Source organism: Alligator mississippiensis, chromosome 2 (assembly GCF_030867095.1).
Source record: "Alligator mississippiensis isolate rAllMis1 chromosome 2, rAllMis1, whole genome shotgun sequence".
NCBI classification, from domain to species: domain Eukaryota; kingdom Metazoa; phylum Chordata; order Crocodylia; family Alligatoridae; genus Alligator; species Alligator mississippiensis.
Genome location: NC_081825.1, coordinates 51,384,316 through 51,403,863, shown reverse-complemented (window position 1 = coordinate 51,403,863; position 19,548 = coordinate 51,384,316). Strand labels below are relative to the sequence as shown.

At 41.5% G+C, this 19,548-nt stretch overlaps 1 protein-coding gene across 8 annotated transcripts in view; it reads left to right on the top strand.

The window, feature by feature from the left end:
- Window positions 1-19,548, top strand: part of RBM47 (RNA binding motif protein 47) — a 142,533-nt gene that overhangs the window by 118,130 nt on the left and 4,855 nt on the right. For 7 of the 8 annotated variants that reach the window (XM_059721646.1, XM_019480778.2, XM_019480789.2 and 4 more), the window contains 3 exons: window positions 11,451-12,609; window positions 14,724-14,930; window positions 18,095-18,300. In XM_059721646.1, the coding sequence (XP_059577629.1) occupies window positions 11,481-12,609; window positions 14,724-14,930; window positions 18,095-18,300 (1,542 nt within the window). In that variant the 5' untranslated portion in view covers window positions 11,451-11,480. The remainder of the gene's footprint in view (window positions 1-11,450; window positions 12,610-14,723; window positions 14,931-18,094; window positions 18,301-19,548) is intronic. The other variant, XM_019480799.2, reaches the window with a different exon arrangement.

Below are 19,548 nucleotides of genomic sequence, written 5' to 3'. Positions count from 1 at the left end.
AGACGTGTAGTTAGTAGAGGTGAGAATTCCAGACCCCAACCTGTGAAAGTTAAAAGTTTAGAGAATCCTCCAGCCCTGTAAAATCTTTTGTGACTGAAGGAAAATAAGAAAATTCCAGAAACAAGAGAGAGTAATACAGTTTCTCTCTTAGCTTCAGTAGTAACACCTGTTTATGTATTAAACTGTATTATGGGAGTGTGTTGCAGTGGGGTTATACAGGTTATCATATATAACAAGATGTCATTTAAATGAATTCCACTAGTGCAGAAATCACAGTACATGAATTTTCTGACACGTCCCCTTTCAAACCTGAGAAAAGAATATATTTTTGTAGGTTTATGTGCTTTTCCCTTTCACAGGACAAAGTTTCAACCTATAAAGCAGGTACTTAAAATATATATGTCCATGTTTCAGTTTTTAATATATCCTAGTATCGTCGTGGTGTCCTTGCAGCATAAAATGTAGGCTCTTGATTGTGAAAACAATCATTCCTGCTGTTGACCATGATGGTTGGTACATACTAGACCTTAATTCTTCCTTTTCTTTTGATTCCTGTTGGCCTTTGCTTCTGTAACCTCATCCCATCTGGCCTTCTCATGTCTCCCCTCTCCCCTCTATGTCAAAAGAGGTAACAGAAATCATTATCATCTTACATGATTAAGACTGCTCATATGCCTTCACTGACTTCCTCTTTTTCTCCACAGCAGTGGAAATCTTCATAAAATTCAAGGCTCTGCAGCTTTACTACCACCTACCTCTCGCATCTTGTTCTGTCCAATCCTCTCTCCATTCGTTTCCTCCTCCTCCTCTCTCAACTATGTGACTTTTACAAACCTTTGTCATATTTAGACCAGCCTCCTCATTCCCATGTACCAACTGCTCTCCCACTCATTCAAATCCTGCTTACAGTGAATTCCCTTTGCTAACCTCCCAAGCCTGACCTTCTCTCCTACAGTCTGCTCACCTACTTACACTGCTTCTTAACAATTTGCACTGTATATTTCTAAATTATGCCCTCTCCTTCTCAAGAGCAGAGAGCTATCATTTTACAAGTTTGTGTATGTGTACCTATGCCATTCTATATAACAAAATAAGAGGTGCTATATAGACACTTCCTTTTTCATCAGCCAACTTTAACACCCGTTGAAGTCAGTGTGATTCTCCCCATTGAGCTTGGAAAGGGGTTGAATAGAGCCCTATGCCCCTAATACAGTAAGGTTATCAATCCTTCCCTGGGAGCTGGGGGTGGGAGGGGGGCGGCCCGGGGAGGGGGGGGAGGAAGGAGCCTCTTAAAAATCACTTGCCCTTGGATTTCATTTTATGAGTTTCTTTTTGGACTGATTAGCCAAAGAGACTCACAGGGCCTGGTAATCAGCTTTTACACCACCATGGGGGGGAGTGGGGGGAGAAAAGCAGACATAAAATACAACCATATACAAGTATAACATACTTGAATCCAGTGTGCATTTACCTTGCCAGGGGTGGCGGGAGGAGTTTATACACAAGTATAAGTTACATTGCTGTAGGTATTGTGTCTGCAACTTCTGTAGCAATTATCTGTTCAAGGCAAAAAGTATTTCCTGTTCCCATCGCCTTCTAGCAAATCACATTATTATGATATCTGCATGGAATTCCCAACTCTCAGCTGACCCACATGTTTAAGGAATAGGCTCTGTCTACACTACAGATATAAGTTAAGGAACTCAGTTGCAACAAGATACTTACTCCCTTATCTGCTTACAAACACAGAGCACAATGGTATATATAGCAAGTGTTCAGAAGACTGGGCTGCAGTATTGTTCAAATATAAGTAGGCTGAACTTTAACTGTGCTTAAAAATGTCATAGCTAGTTTTGAGAGCGAACAGCTTGCAAGCAGTTTCTCTTATATCTCTGTATCTGTAGTACAGGTAGGTCCCTCCTGGAGCCAGAAGTCTCACTCTTCCACAGACGTAGTTGACCACAAGTGCTTATTTATTAAATCAAACCCAAAATGAATGCTCATATTCAGTCTCTGGTTTTGTCATTGCATGACAAATAATTTTGATAAGAAATGAAAAGATGCTAAACTAACTGCATATGTGCAAATAAGGTGTAATTTTAAGCTCTTTAAATGAAACAGTTCTGTGTCCATTACACTATTTCCTATTAAAGGTTTAACTTCATAGTTATTTTCTTATCAGAAATCTTCAGACAAGTACACTATTATCAATAACAGCACTGTCACTGAATTGTAAATATCCTACTGGCAGATGCTGGGGATTCTCCAAATAGATTCTGATTTAATTTGTGTTACTTGTTACACTGATTATTACGTATAATGCAATATTTTATTCACATGTTGAGGGGAAAAAGTAATTTAGCTTTTTTTGAGAATCCAGTAGGAGAGGTATTTTAAAAACCGTTTTGACTTCCTCTTCAATCGCAATGGTGCTTTCATGGCTGCAATTAAATTTCAATAGCTGGACTACTGTGTAAAAATAATTTTAAATAAATAAAATGAGGCTAAGTCTAGCACTGTAGCTAATATTTTAACATGCTGTCATGATAGAAGACCCTTTGTAAAAAGTCCGTTTGAGTCTCCATTTATATCTACAAGATTTGCAGTCTGATGCAAAAGTGTGGAGTTTTCTTACAGCAAACAGGGAGGACATGTTTTCAGTTATGTTGACGGCATAATCTTCTTATGCATTTTATGCGCTCCATCATAAGAAATGAATTTTAGAGTTTAAGGTAAAAGTCACTCAGTGATCAAAATGACCTTTGCAAAACTAATAGGATTGGTCTTGGCCCTTAAAATGTTGATTAATATTGGCTTTCCATGATGGGTTCACATACAGCAAGCATGGCCAAATTCTGTCCTGGTTTCTTGTGGCTAGAGACAGACATTGCACATAAACCAGTTTAAGTGATCAGAAACTGGTTTAACCCTGAAGAGATGTTCAGTGCACATAAACCAGTTTGAAAATGGCTAAGACCAATTTGAGATAAACCTGGTTGAATGTAGTATCAGATGTAACTGATTTGGGTCAAACCTGTTTATGCAATGTCTGTCCCAGACCCCTTGCTGCTTTAAGATAAACCAGACTCTTCCAGCATCCCAGCATGCTCTCTGGGCTGGGTGGGGCTCTCTGCTCTGCAGCAGGGCTGGCCCCTCCCCTCTGCTCCCTGGCCAGAGCTCTGGCAGGGACTGCAGGCATAGAGTGTCTGCCTGGCTTCTCCCAGCTAAGCAGGGATTATTTCCCTCCTCCCTCCCCAGGCCCTCTGCCTTATGCAGACACCTCAGCATTAGCTGGCAGACCACATGCTGGCTACAGTCTGTGCTGTGGGAGATGACAACGGCAGACAGGCTTTTTAGAGCTCTTCAGTGGGTAGCTTAATGTTCTTCCTTGGAAAGCTGTTTAAGAAGGCTTTGTTTTCTTAATGGATAAACACTGAGATAGGAGTGATATACATTCCCTTCTGGGCTGCTTAGGAGATGGGGGGGAATAACAGGAGCATCTTGCCAGGGTCTGGCAACTCTCCCCCTCAGCTCAGCACTGTGGAAGTGTAGGGAGGGCTGCTGTAGTGCCCTTCGACTTCTATCCTGAGCCACTGCAGGCATGTGCCTGCATTTCAGGCTCAGGCTTTTTGAATGTCTGTCCCCAGCCTGTATGTTGATGGTGACTCAGAGCAAAATCACTAAGATCAGCAGCATGACTCTGGCACAATTGGCAGTAGGGTTTGATTCTGAATTTCTTTCTCTTAATTAGGACAGGGATAATTATGTTTATATGTAGGAGTTGCCTTGGGTAATCAGCCACCTTACACAATGCTACAAAATCAATCATGGACAAAATAAATCAGTATTTGTGACATTGGTTTGTCTATGTAGTAGTGGTAAATTGTGACATAACTTAAAGAACTGGGCAAATTAAGTCACCTAGTTATGAGTGTAAAAGCTATGTACATACCAGTGACTTGACAGTGGTGGGAAAAGAGGTTCAGAAGAAAAAGGAAGAGAGGTCTTAAGCAGCAGAATGGTAACAGGAAAGCACCATGTGTCTCGCATTCATTCACTTACACCTATACTGCATCATGTCTCACCTTTGTTCCCTTGCAGCCCTTTTTTCAGGATGCACCTCTCCCTGAAAACTGATAGCTCTTTTTATTTGATATTTATGTCCCTCCTATTTCCTCTAGTTGCCATATCACAGCCAACATCATTTTATGCACAGTTTTGCATGAGAATCCTTTCAGAGTCCCACATCAACGTACCTTAATCTTTAGCCATACAGACAGCATACCAATAACTGAGTTGCAGTCACTTATATAGATGAGACAGCTATTCAACCAGAATGGTTGATGATGAGCAAAGCAGTCCCCCAGAGACTTTCCAAGGCTGACTGTGTATAGTCTCTGCAGAACCCCTGGCTTCTGATTACCTGGGCAGTGACAGTGCAGGAGGAGTACAACCTAAGTTTCCAGCATAGAGATCATCAAGTGGGCCTTAGATCCAGGCCAAACAAGGTTTGTTTTGTTTTTAAACATTTTTTAAATTTTAAATAGAAAAGATTAGAATAGGGGAAGAGAGCATAAAAACATTATCAGCGGAAGGCCAGGACTAACAGAGCTTAGCGTCCCTCCTCCCCCCCCAACTTTTCATGGTGGCCGATGGCAGCAGCAGCACCATGGCGCTGCCATCCCGCAATACCCGGTGCTGCTTGGCATAGCACTAGTGCGCACCAGCCCCACAATGGCCCTGCGGGAGGGAGGAGTGGGGCTCAGACCCAAATATACTTTCCCCCCACCATTTATGCATAAAAATGGAAACAGAGACTATAAATGCTATATATGAGCAGAGTTTAAACATGCTATTAGATGATTGCCTTAAGGTCAAGGCACCCTTGAAGTCTGGCTTTGGCTTCTCGCTCTGCACAGAGTTCTTATGTGGCCTCAGCCAAGTGACGTTATTCATAGATTCATAGATGCTAGGGTCAGAATTGGTGGGAATGCTCAATGCTCATTGGTATTGCTCAACGTTTTGGCTCAAGAATGGGATAAATACTTATTTACTTGAATAGACGATCACCGTGATTATAAGATTCCCCCCCCCCCCATTAGATTCTATATATGGAAAATTATAAATTTGTTATACTTTTCTGGGTATGGAATCTAATTATTGGATGTTTGCTTGAATTTGTCCCTTGCCAGCTGCTACTGCAGGAAAACTACATCTGACATGTTAGGTAGCCCCTTTGCTCTCTGCTTCCCTCCAATTTTTTCCCCTGGCAGCCCCCTCCCCTTCTCCTTACTGTTTGACTCTGCTCTCCCTGAACAAATAGAAGTGAGGAGTAAATTTGAAAACAGTAACCTTGAAATTAAACAGAGCAGTAGTATTTTGCATATATTACCCAGGCACTTAGTTCATTCAGAATTGATGCATGTTACCTTTTCTTTGAAACTGCTGCAAGTTTTCAAAAGTGCATTTATGGAGTACCTATGTTAATAGTTTTAACATCTGCTTATATGTAGTACAAACTATGCATGATATTAGTCCAGTGGTTGGCAACATTTTTGGGCAGAGTGCCAAAAACACGCACAACTTCAACTTGTACAATGTTGGTGTGCTGGGGTGGACAGCGAAGGAGCCCAATCCTTGTTGTGGCAGTGCCACTGTGACCCTTTCTTCAAGGTGCATGTGCTAAGCAAAATGCCTTCTCATGCCATGCTGAGAGTTGCCTACCCTTGTATTATTCCAAAGCCAAAGGCTTGTGACTTACAAATAGTTCATTGAGCTGGGGCCCACCAGAGTCAACAGTATTTCAAGCTACAATGACCCCACAGCTCAGCACTGCTCAGTAAGTGTTTGTACTCCAGATACCGTGCCACAAAGGATCCATATGCTTATTAACCACCCACTCGTGACTGCAACTGGGTGTGCTTGCCTTGAGTCCTGGGATCCACCAAAAATTTACACACAGATTAGGCACAGGGCACCGGGTCTGGCTTCACCTCATGGAGGGTGGGGTCACACTAATCATATGTGCCAGGCTGAGAGAAAGTGTGACAGAGGGAGTCTGGGTGAATTGTTTGGGGCCCTGTTTCAAGATATTTGCCAGATATTTAAGGCTGGTGAAGAAACAGGAATCATTGGAAATGGGGAAAAAAGGTGCAGCTCAGTTGTGGGTGTGAAGAGGAAGTAAAGTGTATTCAATTAGTGGCTCACCGTGACTTGAAAAAGATTTGGCACTGAGGGTGGCTGAACACAATGGCCACTTCTATATGTCTGATTCAGATGGGCTATATAACCTATCCTTGTTGTATGTTTACAACATCTTGTATTTGAGTAAATGTTACTTCCTTACTTGATAGAAATATTATATTAAGTTTTTTTTAACTATTGGAATGGGGCACAGGCCCAGTTTCATAACTGTTAGTATGGGGCACTATGGAGATGAACACCATGTGGGTACACAGGTAGGTAGGCAGGTAAAATTATTCCTCAAATATATACCAGTCCACTTAAAATATAGGAGCTTGTTTTATTGTTTTTAAAGGTGTTAAGTATTTGGTATTTTTGTGTTATAGGACAGTTCTGTAGCAAGTGTGATTTTAATAATACCCACATAATTAGTCCCAAAAAATGAATTAACTTATACAGACTCCAGTTAACAATGCTATGAGTTAAAAAGTTATTTTCTGAATGAACCTTGGTCATTTGGAAGCTGATACATCCTCCTCTAGAGATGAGAAATGGAGGTTTTCTATATCAAAGACTATTTCAAGGTGTAAATTACATTTGCCTCTTTATATGGAAAGCCATATTAATCATTCTTTACAGAAATAGAGACCATCCTCGACTCATTCCAACCTACTGAATCTCACTCTGTATATATACAGTATACATAGTTACAATGGTAATCAATAATTTAATAGGTTTTCACAAAATGCATACCTTGAGCTGTATATTTCAGAAAGATGAAACTTTTGAAATTAATATTCTGCATGAGATTTTTTTTGTTAACCCAAAGGTGAAGGGATAAAGATTTGAGCAGTGTTTTTTGCACAATAGAGCAATAACAACGAGTTCATAACAATGCAAAAAGGTGCATTATGTGTTTTTTTTTCTGGTGTAGATAGATGATACCCAAAGTTTGCAAGGATTTCCATTATGTCAGGTGACTGGCAAGCATCAAATATGCATTTAACCAAGCAAAATATAATTATACAGGTCAGATTTTGGTCTTAGTTACTGTACACCCATGAAACCCTTTTTTTTTTAAGTTAAAGAAATTTCACAGATATAACTGAGCAGAATTTGGCCCTAAATATCTGAGTAACTCAGATTAATTAAAATTTGTGTTTACATAAGGCTTTTAATAATTTACTATAGTAATCTGCATATAGTAGTTATGCTAGTAAATATTGGTCATTAATCCATATTATTACCCAGGAATACTGACTGAGACACTGAGGAAATTTGTTTTCAGAAGTGCCATGAGACATTTACTTTCAGTATGAAACCCCTGCTTACTGTTTTAGCTGCACAATGTAATAACAGTGCAGAACACACACCTCACTCATCATCACCTGGGACTGAGGGACATAACAGTATGAACATTTGCAAGTAAACCACATAAGAACTCTGTGGCAGATTCTCTTTGTTCCCATACCAGCACGAGAGGAATCACATAGTTTAATGGTACCTACAACTTTCTTCCCAACAGGTAGCATCACTGAGCCATGCAGATATATAACAAAATTATTTTTATCTTACAATTTAACCCAATTATATGACACCAGCAACTTGTATTTGGGTTCCTAAGTTTTCTGAAACTGGGATGGTAAAGCTCTTACTTGGCAATGGGTGGTTTATGCAAAGGTTAGGATGTTGTTTCGGCAAACTAGTTTTATACAAACAAAATTAGATTTTTAGAAACTTGTCAATGGAAACATTCTATTTTGATATAATTGAGTATTGTACAATGTAAAATCAAATTCAAAGCAAAGTCTTCCTTTTTTTAAACAAAAAATGAAAGAATATGATACTGGTAAGTTCAAAAGTGAGACATTTCAACCTCATCACAGCCCTTTTGAAAAACTTCTTAAATTTAAAAAATAGAAAATGATTTTTTAAAACAAAACCAACAGTCTTTTAGTTGAGTCAAATGATATTTTTCAACAGAAAAAACCTGTGTGGATAGCACCACCATTGTCAACACAACCTTTGCTTTAGCTGTTATAGTGACCATAGTTACCATGTTTTATGCTAAACTCAGTGCTGTCAGCATGCATATTAGGTGTGGACTGAGCACCCTAATCAGAGAAAGGAGGAGGATAAAATATCTTCATATTTTCACTCTCCAACACTTATAAATGCACACCTCTATTTCCTTTTTTTTTTTCTTATGTGTAAATACCGGCAGCAGAGACTGTTGACAATTATTTAGGGAATATTTCTGAGGCAAGAAGGAACAGAAGACATACACAAGGTCACAAATGCTGATTTAAAAACTTTTATTTTCCAAAGTGATACATTAGGTAAGGAGCATGTACTAGATGCAGGCTCTAGTGACGGTCATTGTAGAAACATGCTTATGTATGTAAGAATAATTGAGCATGTGCATACTTTTCATAGTGTTTGCACAAGACACAGAGAACCAGTAAGTTGGTGCATGGCATTTATGGCTCAGGTTCCACTTATACATCTATCAGCAATACTCTGTTCCTGCAGCTCTTGTATGGACAGCTTCCCCACATGCTCCCCATGTATATCAGAAACTTGCTACTTTTACTGCCTCTGTGGAATACAACAATTGCCCTAAATCAGTTGCCCCTGCGCTATGCCATACCATGCCATACCATGTGCCCCTGTGTGCCACCCCCACCCCCCCTTGCCACACTGTGCAGCAGGCTCCCTTTCTGCTCTTCTGTGCTGGTGCAACATGTGGGGTTCCCGGATCCCCCCTGCTGCCTGGGCCACAGACTCCCTGGGCACCATGGGCTATACCTCCCCACCCCTGGGGACAGGGACAGGCAGTGAAAGCAGAAGGAGGGAGCAGGAGTCCAGAGACAATGGCAACAGCTGGGTGGGTCCAGACTGGGAGCCTAAGGCTACAGGTTAATCCCAGGGGGCCTGTATGCAGTCTGCAGGCCACCAGTTGGACAGCCCTTCCCTAGATGAGAGAGAATTTCTACTAGCTTTCAATGATAGTAACATATACCTTCATTCCAGAATGCTGGTGTTATAGAATGAGACCTTTACATGCTTCCTCCATTTTACTGAAGCACTCACTCAGCTTTCAATACACAGAAATAAAGAGTTGTTCCAGTGCAGCACATACCTGTCATCTATACTGTTGCAGCAGGATGACCTTATATTGAATAAACTACTATACAGGACCAAAAAACAGGTTTTGTCATGCCATAACTTCAAGCAATATACAGAAAAATATATCTCGTCAAACAATGATCATGGTACTGGGGCTGTTTCCATAATGTGGTTTTGCAGGGTTCTGTATTAAGTCCAATGTATTTGGCATTTTGTCAATAATCTGATAGTAAATATAGAATCACTGCTAATAAGATTGATAGATGACAATAAATGCTGGTGTGAAGGGACAGCATCTGATGAAGTAAGCCCACTACTTCTGAACACTTACGCTATACTTCTCTGATTTGGTTAGTCTATGAAGTGCAAATCTACCCTGCCTTTTACTGCCCCTCCCCCAGCATTGGTGAGAAACAGTAGTGTAACTTGGGGTAGGTGAGTGAAACACTAGCCCCAGGCACCAATGTAGGGCATGGGCCAGAATCGCCCCCCAACCCTCAGGGAGTCTGCACCCTGGCAGCAGAAGCTGTCCAGTGGTGTTGCACTTGCAGCAGCAGCCAGGTGCACAGACACTCTTGTAGCAACAGCCAGGGTGGATGGATCATTCTGTGGCTGCAGCCAGAGACTGTTTTTGAGTTCCCAGCCTCCTGCCCCCGCCCTCAGAGCCCCTGTCCCTCTGGTGCTCCCTCCAGTGTTTCCCCTCTGTTCCCACCTTCCTCCCCCCCTCCCCTTTTCTCCTGCTACCCCCTGGCAAGGTTGTCAACTCCACTGATTACCTGTCTGGTGAGAAATGTTGAAAAGCTGGGGATGGTGCAGAGAAGAGCCACTTATATCATTTTAGGGCCCAAGAAAATGCCTTACAATGAGAGACTGCAAGACATCAATCTGTTTGGTTTGTTAAAAAAGAGAGAGAGAGAGAGAGAGAGAGAGAGAGAGAGAGATGGCTTGCTTCCAGTATATACCCACTCTCACAAAGGCCAGGTACTGAAAGTCTCTCTACTTCAGCAGAGAAGACATTATAAGAACTGGTGGCTGTAAACTGAAGCTTGAGAAATTCAAATTAGAAATAACGCACAAATGTTTAACAGTGAGCGTGATTAACAAGCAAATTACCAAGGGAAATGGTAGATTCTGCAGCTCTTGATGTATTTAAATCAAGACTAGGGGCCTTTCTGGGAGATATGGTTTAGTCAAACACACGTTACCAAGCTCAGCAGAGTAATAACAATAAAATGTAATGGTCTGTTATATACAGGGGGTCACATTAGATGATCTACTTGTCCCTTCTAGCTTTAAAAATCTATGAATTAATTAATGACTCTCAGAATCTAAAAGCATCAGTTCTTTTCATTGAACTGAAGGAGACCACGATTCACTCACAGCTGTAGTAGCAATTAGCATATATCCCTTTTTTCCTGACATGTGGCAATCACAAGAAGTAGACAGTACATCCTACTTGTATGCCAAACACAATATCACATATCTACTTTTCCTTCTTGGTTGCATTACTATGCTGGTTGATCCCTTCAGTGCATGTTTGTAACTGGAAATGTTATCTATAAGATAGAATGACTCTTTTTTTTTTAAATCTTTTGTTGTCTAATTATCTTATTAAGAGAGGCAAGTTAGACATCATAATAGAAACAACTGATAATGTGGGAGCTCATCTAAACTTACAAGAGTACCCTTTACTGCAAAGGGAGCAAAAATGATTCCCTTTACATAAGCCAGGTAGAAATTGTTTTTCTTATTTCTTGTTCATATTTTATTCTGCAAGTCTATAAAGAACTCAACAATTCTTATTGTACACACGTTGCTCCCAGTGCACAGGGGGCATCACCTGGTATCAGCATAACGAATGGAAAGCTGCACTGTCTCCCTCTTCCACTTTACGTGCCTCTCATGTAAGGGGAAAATTTGGAGAAACATGGAGTTTCCTGACCCAGGCCCTCCAGCCAGGTTTTTCTGCAGCAGGGCATAGTTTCTACTTTACCTTTCATATTTTGTATTCAACAATCTTACTCCCATCTTGAAAAATGCACTTAAAGGCCAACTGCAGCAAAAAATGAAAGTCAGATTTCTGGGATGTTAACATTTAATGACGGTCGTCCCCCACACCTTTTTTTTTGTTTGTTTAGGTTTAACAGGCTTTGAATGATTTTGACATCATGACTGCTGAGGATTCCACAGCAAGGATGAGTAACAATTCCTCCAACGTGTCTGCCACTAAAGTTCCTGAAGGTGTAGCTGGTGCAACTAATGAAGCTGCCCTGTTGGCACTCATGGAGCGTACTGGATACAGCATGATTCAAGAAAATGGGCAGCGCAAGTATGGTGGGCCTCCACCCAGCTGGGAAGGCTTACACCCTCCTCGTGGCTGTGAGGTTTTTGTTGGTAAAATTCCCCGGGATGTGTATGAGGATGAGCTAGTTCCTGTGTTTGAGTCTGTAGGGCGAATCTATGAAATGCGCCTGATGATGGACTTTGATGGAAAAAACCGTGGCTATGCTTTTGTGATGTACACACAAAAGCATGAAGCCAAGCGGGCTGTCAGAGAACTGAACAACTATGAAATACGGCCTGGCAGACTTCTAGGCGTTTGCTGCAGTGTAGATAACTGCAGGCTGTTCATTGGAGGCATCCCTAAAATGAAGAAGAGAGAAGAAATATTAGAAGAGATCTCTAAGGTGACAGAGGGAGTACTTGATGTTATCGTGTATGCAAGTGCAGCAGACAAAATGAAAAACAGAGGCTTTGCCTTTGTGGAGTATGAAAGCCATCGAGCAGCTGCCATGGCTAGGAGAAAGCTAATGCCTGGGAGAATCCAGCTGTGGGGACACCAAATTGCTGTCGACTGGGCAGAACCAGAGATAGATGTTGATGAAGATGTAATGGAGACTGTTAAAATCCTGTATGTGAGGAATTTAATGATTGAAACCACAGAGGATACAATTAAGAAAATCTTTGGTCAGTTTAACCCTGGCTGTGTTGAACGGGTTAAAAAAATACGTGATTATGCCTTTGTGCACTTTACAACCAGGGAAGATGCTATTCATGCCATGAACAACCTCAATGGCACTGAAGTTGAAGGCTCCTGCCTGGAAGTTACCTTGGCCAAGCCAGTAGATAAAGAGCAGTACACTCGTTATCAGAAAGCAGCGAAAGGAGGAGGAGCAACAACAACAGAAGTCACGCAGCAACCTAATTATGTTTACTCTTGTGACCCATACACACTAGCATATTATGGATATCCATACAATGCTCTGATCGGTCCCAACCGTGATTATTTTGTGAAAGGTTAGTAAGCAGCAAGGGGGGGATTTTGGCCCTCTTTGATTTAAAGTTAGGTGCCTAGTGTCTGTCTGAAGTAGTTAGCAGCTAACCTACAATATTTTACATTTTTCTTACCTTACCTTTTACAGTACAATTCATCCCAAGTTTATTGTCTTATTTTACTTTATTAATGCTAATATACTGAGTGTGTAGGTGTGCTGATATAGGTGGAACTATGGGTTAATGGCATGAACAGAGGACTGGAGTTAGGGGAATCTGGCTTTTAATGCTTTAATGTGACCTTAAGAAAGTCACTAAAGGCCCAAATTTACTGTTTGGGTACCTCAACTTTTTATTACTAAACTCAGACATGAAAGGTCTAACTACCAGAGGTGCTGAACAACTGCCACTCCTATTAACTCCATGACAGTTGTGTGTCTTCTGAAACTCAGATTTTAGATAAATTAGGTATAAGTTGTCTATATTTCAATGAACACATCTGTAAACAACTGATAAAAAGAAGGACCTAATTTTAAAAGAAGGACCTATGAATAAAACGGGTTATAAAAGTGCAAAACATATATTTCATTGTGTAGGATACACTATTGTTATTGAGCTTCCTCTATTAAAAATTAATGGAAAACAATTCACTAGGTCAGACTTAAAAAAACGCTTTCAACTGGCATTCCCTACTATGGCCAGTTTTAAAACCATCATGAAGTTATTCTTTTATTACCAATATCAATATTAGGGGTGCAGTGATAAAGGTTTTCCAGGCCGATACTGATAGCCAATGATTAACCAACCAAATTGGCCAATGCCCAATCTGATAATATTAGTGCAAGGTATTTTAAAATACTGACATAAATAAACCATTTTTGGTTTATTTTTCATTTATACCACATACATGCGCACACACACGTCCGCGCCTGCTGACTGCTTCAGTGCTCGATGAGGACAGTGGTGACCACCTTATTCCCATGCACATCGCCCCCTTGCCCATGGCTCCTAGCTGCAGCCCTACTTCCTGTGCAGCCTATGGTGCCACCCCAGGCAGGCGGGTGAACCCTTGTGCGGACAGTGGTGCTGGGCATGTTTGGAGCCCCAGAGCACGCTGTTGCTTCAACACCGGTGGGCCCATGCACAGCCGCGCTCCCGCAGCCACCAGGGAAAAGCTGCTTTTGGTGGTGGAGCAGAATGTCCTTCGCACAGGACCTTACCATACCCATGTGCAGCCCAACATCTCTGCAACAGCCCCAGTGCTCAGGCCCCTGCTGTGCATGCAGCATTGCCATGGCACTGGCAGCAGCAGCAGGAGCTGGTAACGGTCCCTTTGTTGCTGAGCACCGCGCTCGGTGCCCTCTCCCTAGTGCCCCCTCCCAGCTACTTGCCAGGACTTGTAGTGTGCCACAGGCTTGGGCTGGTAGCAAGGCACGGGGACTAGACTATGCTCACCAAGGTGCTGTGGGCATACAGCCGTGATTATCAGCTCCAAAGACCAAAAAAAGCCAATAGCTAATAACGTTTTTTCTCTTTTTATCAGTGCCAATCTAATAGCCAACCAATAGATCAGTTCACCCCTAATCAAAATAGAAATATTTTAAATATCAATACAGAAATATTTTAAAACTCTTAACAGGTCAATGTTTCAGCCTCAGTTCAGTCTTTAGACTTGTTCTTACAACTTTCTGTACACAAAGAATTACTTAGCTGGATGTAGAAGTACCCTGGCAAGCTGTCATCAAGGTACAATAAGAGCACAACATGTGCAACATTTCTGATATAAATGTAGGCAAGGCTTCTGGAAATTTGGTATGTTAACCTTATTAATAAATAACAGCGAACACTAAGGTCGCTAATGAAAATACATTCAAAGGCTGAATTATAACAGTAAAATCTAGTCACCTGTTATTACTTATCATTCGTGTAACAGAAGTGTCAAGAACAGAACAAGCATTGTAGAGCTGGGCACACCTAAGTCAGGCAAAGTTCCCTTTGTTTTCAAGAAAAGTCATTAAAATCTAACTTTGTTTCTATGTCAATTCCTGTATTATTTAAGCCTGGATTTGAGTATGCACTGTCCCCATTGCTATCATTTTATGTTATTGATTGTCATCTTTTTATATTGTTACTATAAGCAGGCAGCATACGAGGCAGAGGGCGAGGTGCAGCTGGCAACAGAGCCCCTGGCCCCAGGGGCTCTTACCTGGGGGGATACTCCGCAGGCCGTGGCATATATAGCAGATACCATGAAGGGAAAGGAAAGCAGCAAGAGAAAGGATATGAGCTTGTACCCAATTTGGAATTGTCTGCTGTCAATCCAGTTGCCATTAAACCTGGTACAGGTCAGTACAATGACTCGGCTGATCAAACCCATTGGGAGGGGAGGAATTCAGAGGTTTAAAATTCTGTCCTTTCATTGATTGGCTAAATACTTTGAACCTTTTAGGGTGGAGATTGGCTTGGGTAGGTTAACATCACACCCAGGCAGTTGCCAGGATACTTCAGACATTCCTATTGCTGAGACCAGAAAGTTTGCATTCTTCCTGCCAAGTCAGGCGAGCTGTTCTGTTCAAGGCTGGCACTCACAGGGTCTCTGCAAACAAGGAGCACATGTTGCATTCTGAGGCTTCACACACCAACAATTACTGTTTATGATAATTTGTGTAGGCTCCATGGGCCAACAGAACAAGATCAATGAGGCTAATCCCAAACTTGAATGTCACCTGTGGGTCTACCCACAGAAACACAATTGCTGGTTTCAAATGCTACTTCTCTTGCTGGTAGAGAATAAAGAGTGGAGGTTATACTCCCATCTGTTTAGCTCTTTTGCTATTACTGGAATGACACCAGAGATGGTCTAGACTGACCAGGGTGCTCAACCCATAGAGCTATGACATCTGGCCTGCAGGGATCCCCAGGATGGGGTCCTCTGCCAGCCCCGTGTGCCAGCCGGACTGAGCCCACTGGCTGGATCTGGCCCATCTGGCTCACAGGGTGAAAATTTTAGGCACCACTGTTCTGAACTGTTCTAAATTATGCCAGGACAAGTGCAGAACTGACCCAAGACACCTTCAGAAGTTGGGGTAGCAAATTATCCTGTCTCAGGTATTTTTAGAGAGACATAGCAGTGGCCAGAATTAATCTGTGGAGTTCCTTAGGACCTGGTCTTGATACATTTCTATTTGAAATAAGTGTTGGAAAGAAGTAACCACAGCAAGCCACCATTAAAAGTAACCTTGTCCTTTCTCTAAAATGTAATTGTAAGTGACAGGCAGACTCAACTGATAAATTTGCAGCAGAATACATTTCATAGAATACATTTCATATTATTACAACTATATCCAATTCCAAATAAGTGGAAATTGTGTTTAAGCTAGATATCTAACTTAAATACAATAAAAATGATGAACACTCATAAAGGAAGTTTCCTTCGTGAGAATTTGGTGTAGTTTGAGAAGAGAGACATGTGCATGAGAAGTATGACAGCTGTAGATGAGTTTTAAAGATGGTATAAAATGAGGTCTGTTTTCAAGAGCAATTTGAGATAATTTAATTTATAACCTAAGCCTTCCTGGGAAAAGTCAGTTCTTAATGGGTGACTGTAACCACTAATCACAGCTAAAAAGATACCCAAGAGTTTCAGGTATAAATAAGATGATTGAAGACTGTTCTCTTTGTCATTGTCTAGTAATTATTTATGCACAGTACATATCTAGCTTATTAGAACTCCAAAGTCAGGCCAAAATCAGAATCTTGAATCCAAGATCTTCACATTTCAAGACGAGGATCCCAACCCATTCGTTCCATCTCCAGCTTTGAACTGGAAAAAGTCGATTTCTGGTTCTACTACACGTGCAGCCCAAAGCTTATTTTAAAAAAAAGAGGTGAGAAATGACAACTGCTGACCTCACATAATTTCTGCCAGTTTGGAATAATATTAGTTGCAGCAGGAATTTTTTTGCTGGATCTTGTCATTTCCATAGACAGAACTGCATGGTTCTATAGGAAACATTTTACAACAGGGATCAGTAATCTATGGCAAGTGGGCTGGATCCAGCCTGCAGAGTCTTTGGATTTGATCCATAGAGTCATGCCTTCAGTGATATTCAGCAGTGGGGGGCTTTCCCTACACCGTGTTGCAGTTGGCCAACTGGGGATCTGGTGGAGGGGGAGCTCTGCCTGTGCTACACCACAGTCAGGTGCCACTGGCTCCAGTGGAGTATAGCTTTTACTGTACCATGTCACAGATGAGCAGCAGGTGAATAGTCAGCAGTGGCCAGATCCTAATGTCTTCATGCCTCTGACCCAAGCTGGGTCATTCTGGCCCCTGTGCTGGAAAACATTGCCAACTTCTGTCTTACAGGGAAATCAAACTATGTCCTCCTTTGACTTCAAACCTGTTTTATCAACTAAAACTGTTGTAAAGTCCGATTCCAATCCAAGCATTGCTTCTCAGGCCATAGAATCATAGAAAACTAAGGCTGAAAGAGACCTCAGCAGGTCATCTAGTCCAACCTCCTGCTCAAGGCAGTATCATCTCTAATTATATTTAATCACTCGGCTTTCATTTCAAATAAGCTTAGTGCTGAAAGACTCATTAATCAAAAGCTGAATTGAATTGAATCAAAAGCTATGTTTTGAGGAAAACATGGATTTGCAAATGTGATTACCACAAATTTTCAACAGAACAAATTTGTTTTCCAAGCAACAGAATTAAACTCCACTCAGACATGTGTATAGACACAGACTGCAGATACAGCCCTTTATGTTCAGGGATTTGTTTGAGGGACTGTTCTGTTACAAGTTACCTGCCCTTTGGCATGAGAGAAGAGTCTTCAGCAATTGTTTTCACTGCAAACAGATTGAGGCAGACCTAGAAGGAGTGCTATGGTGAAATATATTTAACTATGTAGACCAGGAAAATATACTGCAATATAAAAATTTAGGGGAGGGTTGGCCTATGGCCAGCTGCTGCCCACAGCCTTAGAAAATGTAAATAAAACTCACCTTTCATTTAGTAATTCTGCCCATGGAAAAAGACAGGTTCCAGCATGCAGTACTCCCATCTTGATCCCAGAGGCTGTTGCTAGGTCATGGTGGAGCAATCCATGCTCCAACCGGTCATCTCTTCATACCTCTTCTTCAGCTGAGGACAACTGCAGTCTAAATATGTGTATGTCAATTTGGTGCAGATTTCCTGTCTCCTAGGAACTTTCCAGTGTAAGTTTCCATAACCCCCTTCACTACCCCCTTTCCCCCCACACTCCAGAAGCCTAGTGAGATAACATGTGAAAAGCATGCAGGACATACCATGCCAGACTACTGAGTCAAAGAATGCTTCTTGAAGTATGTCTAGCAATTTAACAGTGAGCAGCACCTCAAAGACCTCATAGTACATGTTGACAGGGGTGAGCACATTATGATTTACTGAGAAAGAAAGAGAGGTTTATCATATCTTTGAGAGAAAGCATTGTAGATTTAGCCTCCAATATGTGATCTATTCTAGTGGCCATCCCTGCTATTGGTGCCCAGTACTCCATGTTTCAGGCTGCCCCAGCAGCCAAGGTGATGGAAGATGGAAAAATTCATGCAGTAGAACATATCATCAATCCTATTGCCGTCCAGCAGGATCCAGCCAGTGCAGCAGCAGCAGCGGCGGCGGCAGCAGCCGCAGCTGTCATACCTGCAGTTTCAACCCCTCCTCCTTTTCAGGTAAATGCTTCGTGTGGCTTCAGCTTTGCTTGTCCTGGCACATTGATTCCCTGGCCTCTTGCTCTACTGCAGTTGCAAGGGACACTACTTAGTTTATTAGGCTAAAAAAACCCCATACACTAACTTGATGTTTTTTTCACACTGCATTACATTCTTTATCCCAGTGATTCTGGGGCACCCTGGAATGCCTTGAGATCCTTTTAATGGTACCACATGATATTAGCACCATTAGGTATACAAACATGATTCACAAAGTAAACCTAGAAATGTCAAATAGGAATCCATAGTGTTAAAAACATTATAACCTGTTGTGGGCTTTTTGAGATCTCCACAACAGAAGAATTGTTCTGTTATTTTTGTTGTAGTAAAAAAATGAGTAAAAACTAAGAGCCAGCATTTTCTGAGAGGGGCCTCGAGTGTAATGAGGGGTGTCTTGAATCTAAACAGGTTGAGAACCACTGTCTTAGCATATCAGCTTCAAGCATTTAAACTATGACACATACAAAGTATTATATTGACATGTTGAGTTGCAAGGGGCCGTGCTGTATAGAGCTGGAATATTGTCCCACTGTCTCAGCACATTCCCCACCAAAGCTGTGCAACCAATCCAAGTTCAGATACTATAGTGAAGTGTTTTTGCACTTCAGGAAAGGAGTTGGAAAACTTACAGCATTAGCTTCCTCTTCAGTTTGAGGTCCTTTTCCACCACATTTTATTTTCTCCTCCTCATTTATCACCAAGGAAGGGAGCATATTGGCCATGGCAAGGCAAGATTGTTGTCAAAGCAGAGAAGATTTAGTCATCAACATCAGGGGAAGGAATTCTGTTCCCAGTTTCTCTTGACATAGCTTTACTGCTGAGTTGCTATGTGATGATGAATGATTCAGTCACTCTGTATTTTGCTTACCTGCTTGTCAAACATCAGTAAATACCCTTTCCTGTCTCCCAGGAGGATACTTTCATGAATGTTTCTAAAGCACTTCTAGATCCTTTAATGGAAGACACTGATGGTACATGGTTAACAAGATCTTTGCAAATAATAAGCTCTTATGCTTGACACAGACTGACAGAATTCTCATTGGATTACAGAGTAAAATATAGTTAAGGCACTTCCAGGGCCAGACCCACAAAGGGCATAACAACGCTGCTTGTTCCCATCCCTAACCTTAGAGCACCTGACTCCAAGAGTTAGAAAGTGCCTGTATTCCCCCCACAGTTTAAGGCAGAAAACTAGAAATGGGATTCACA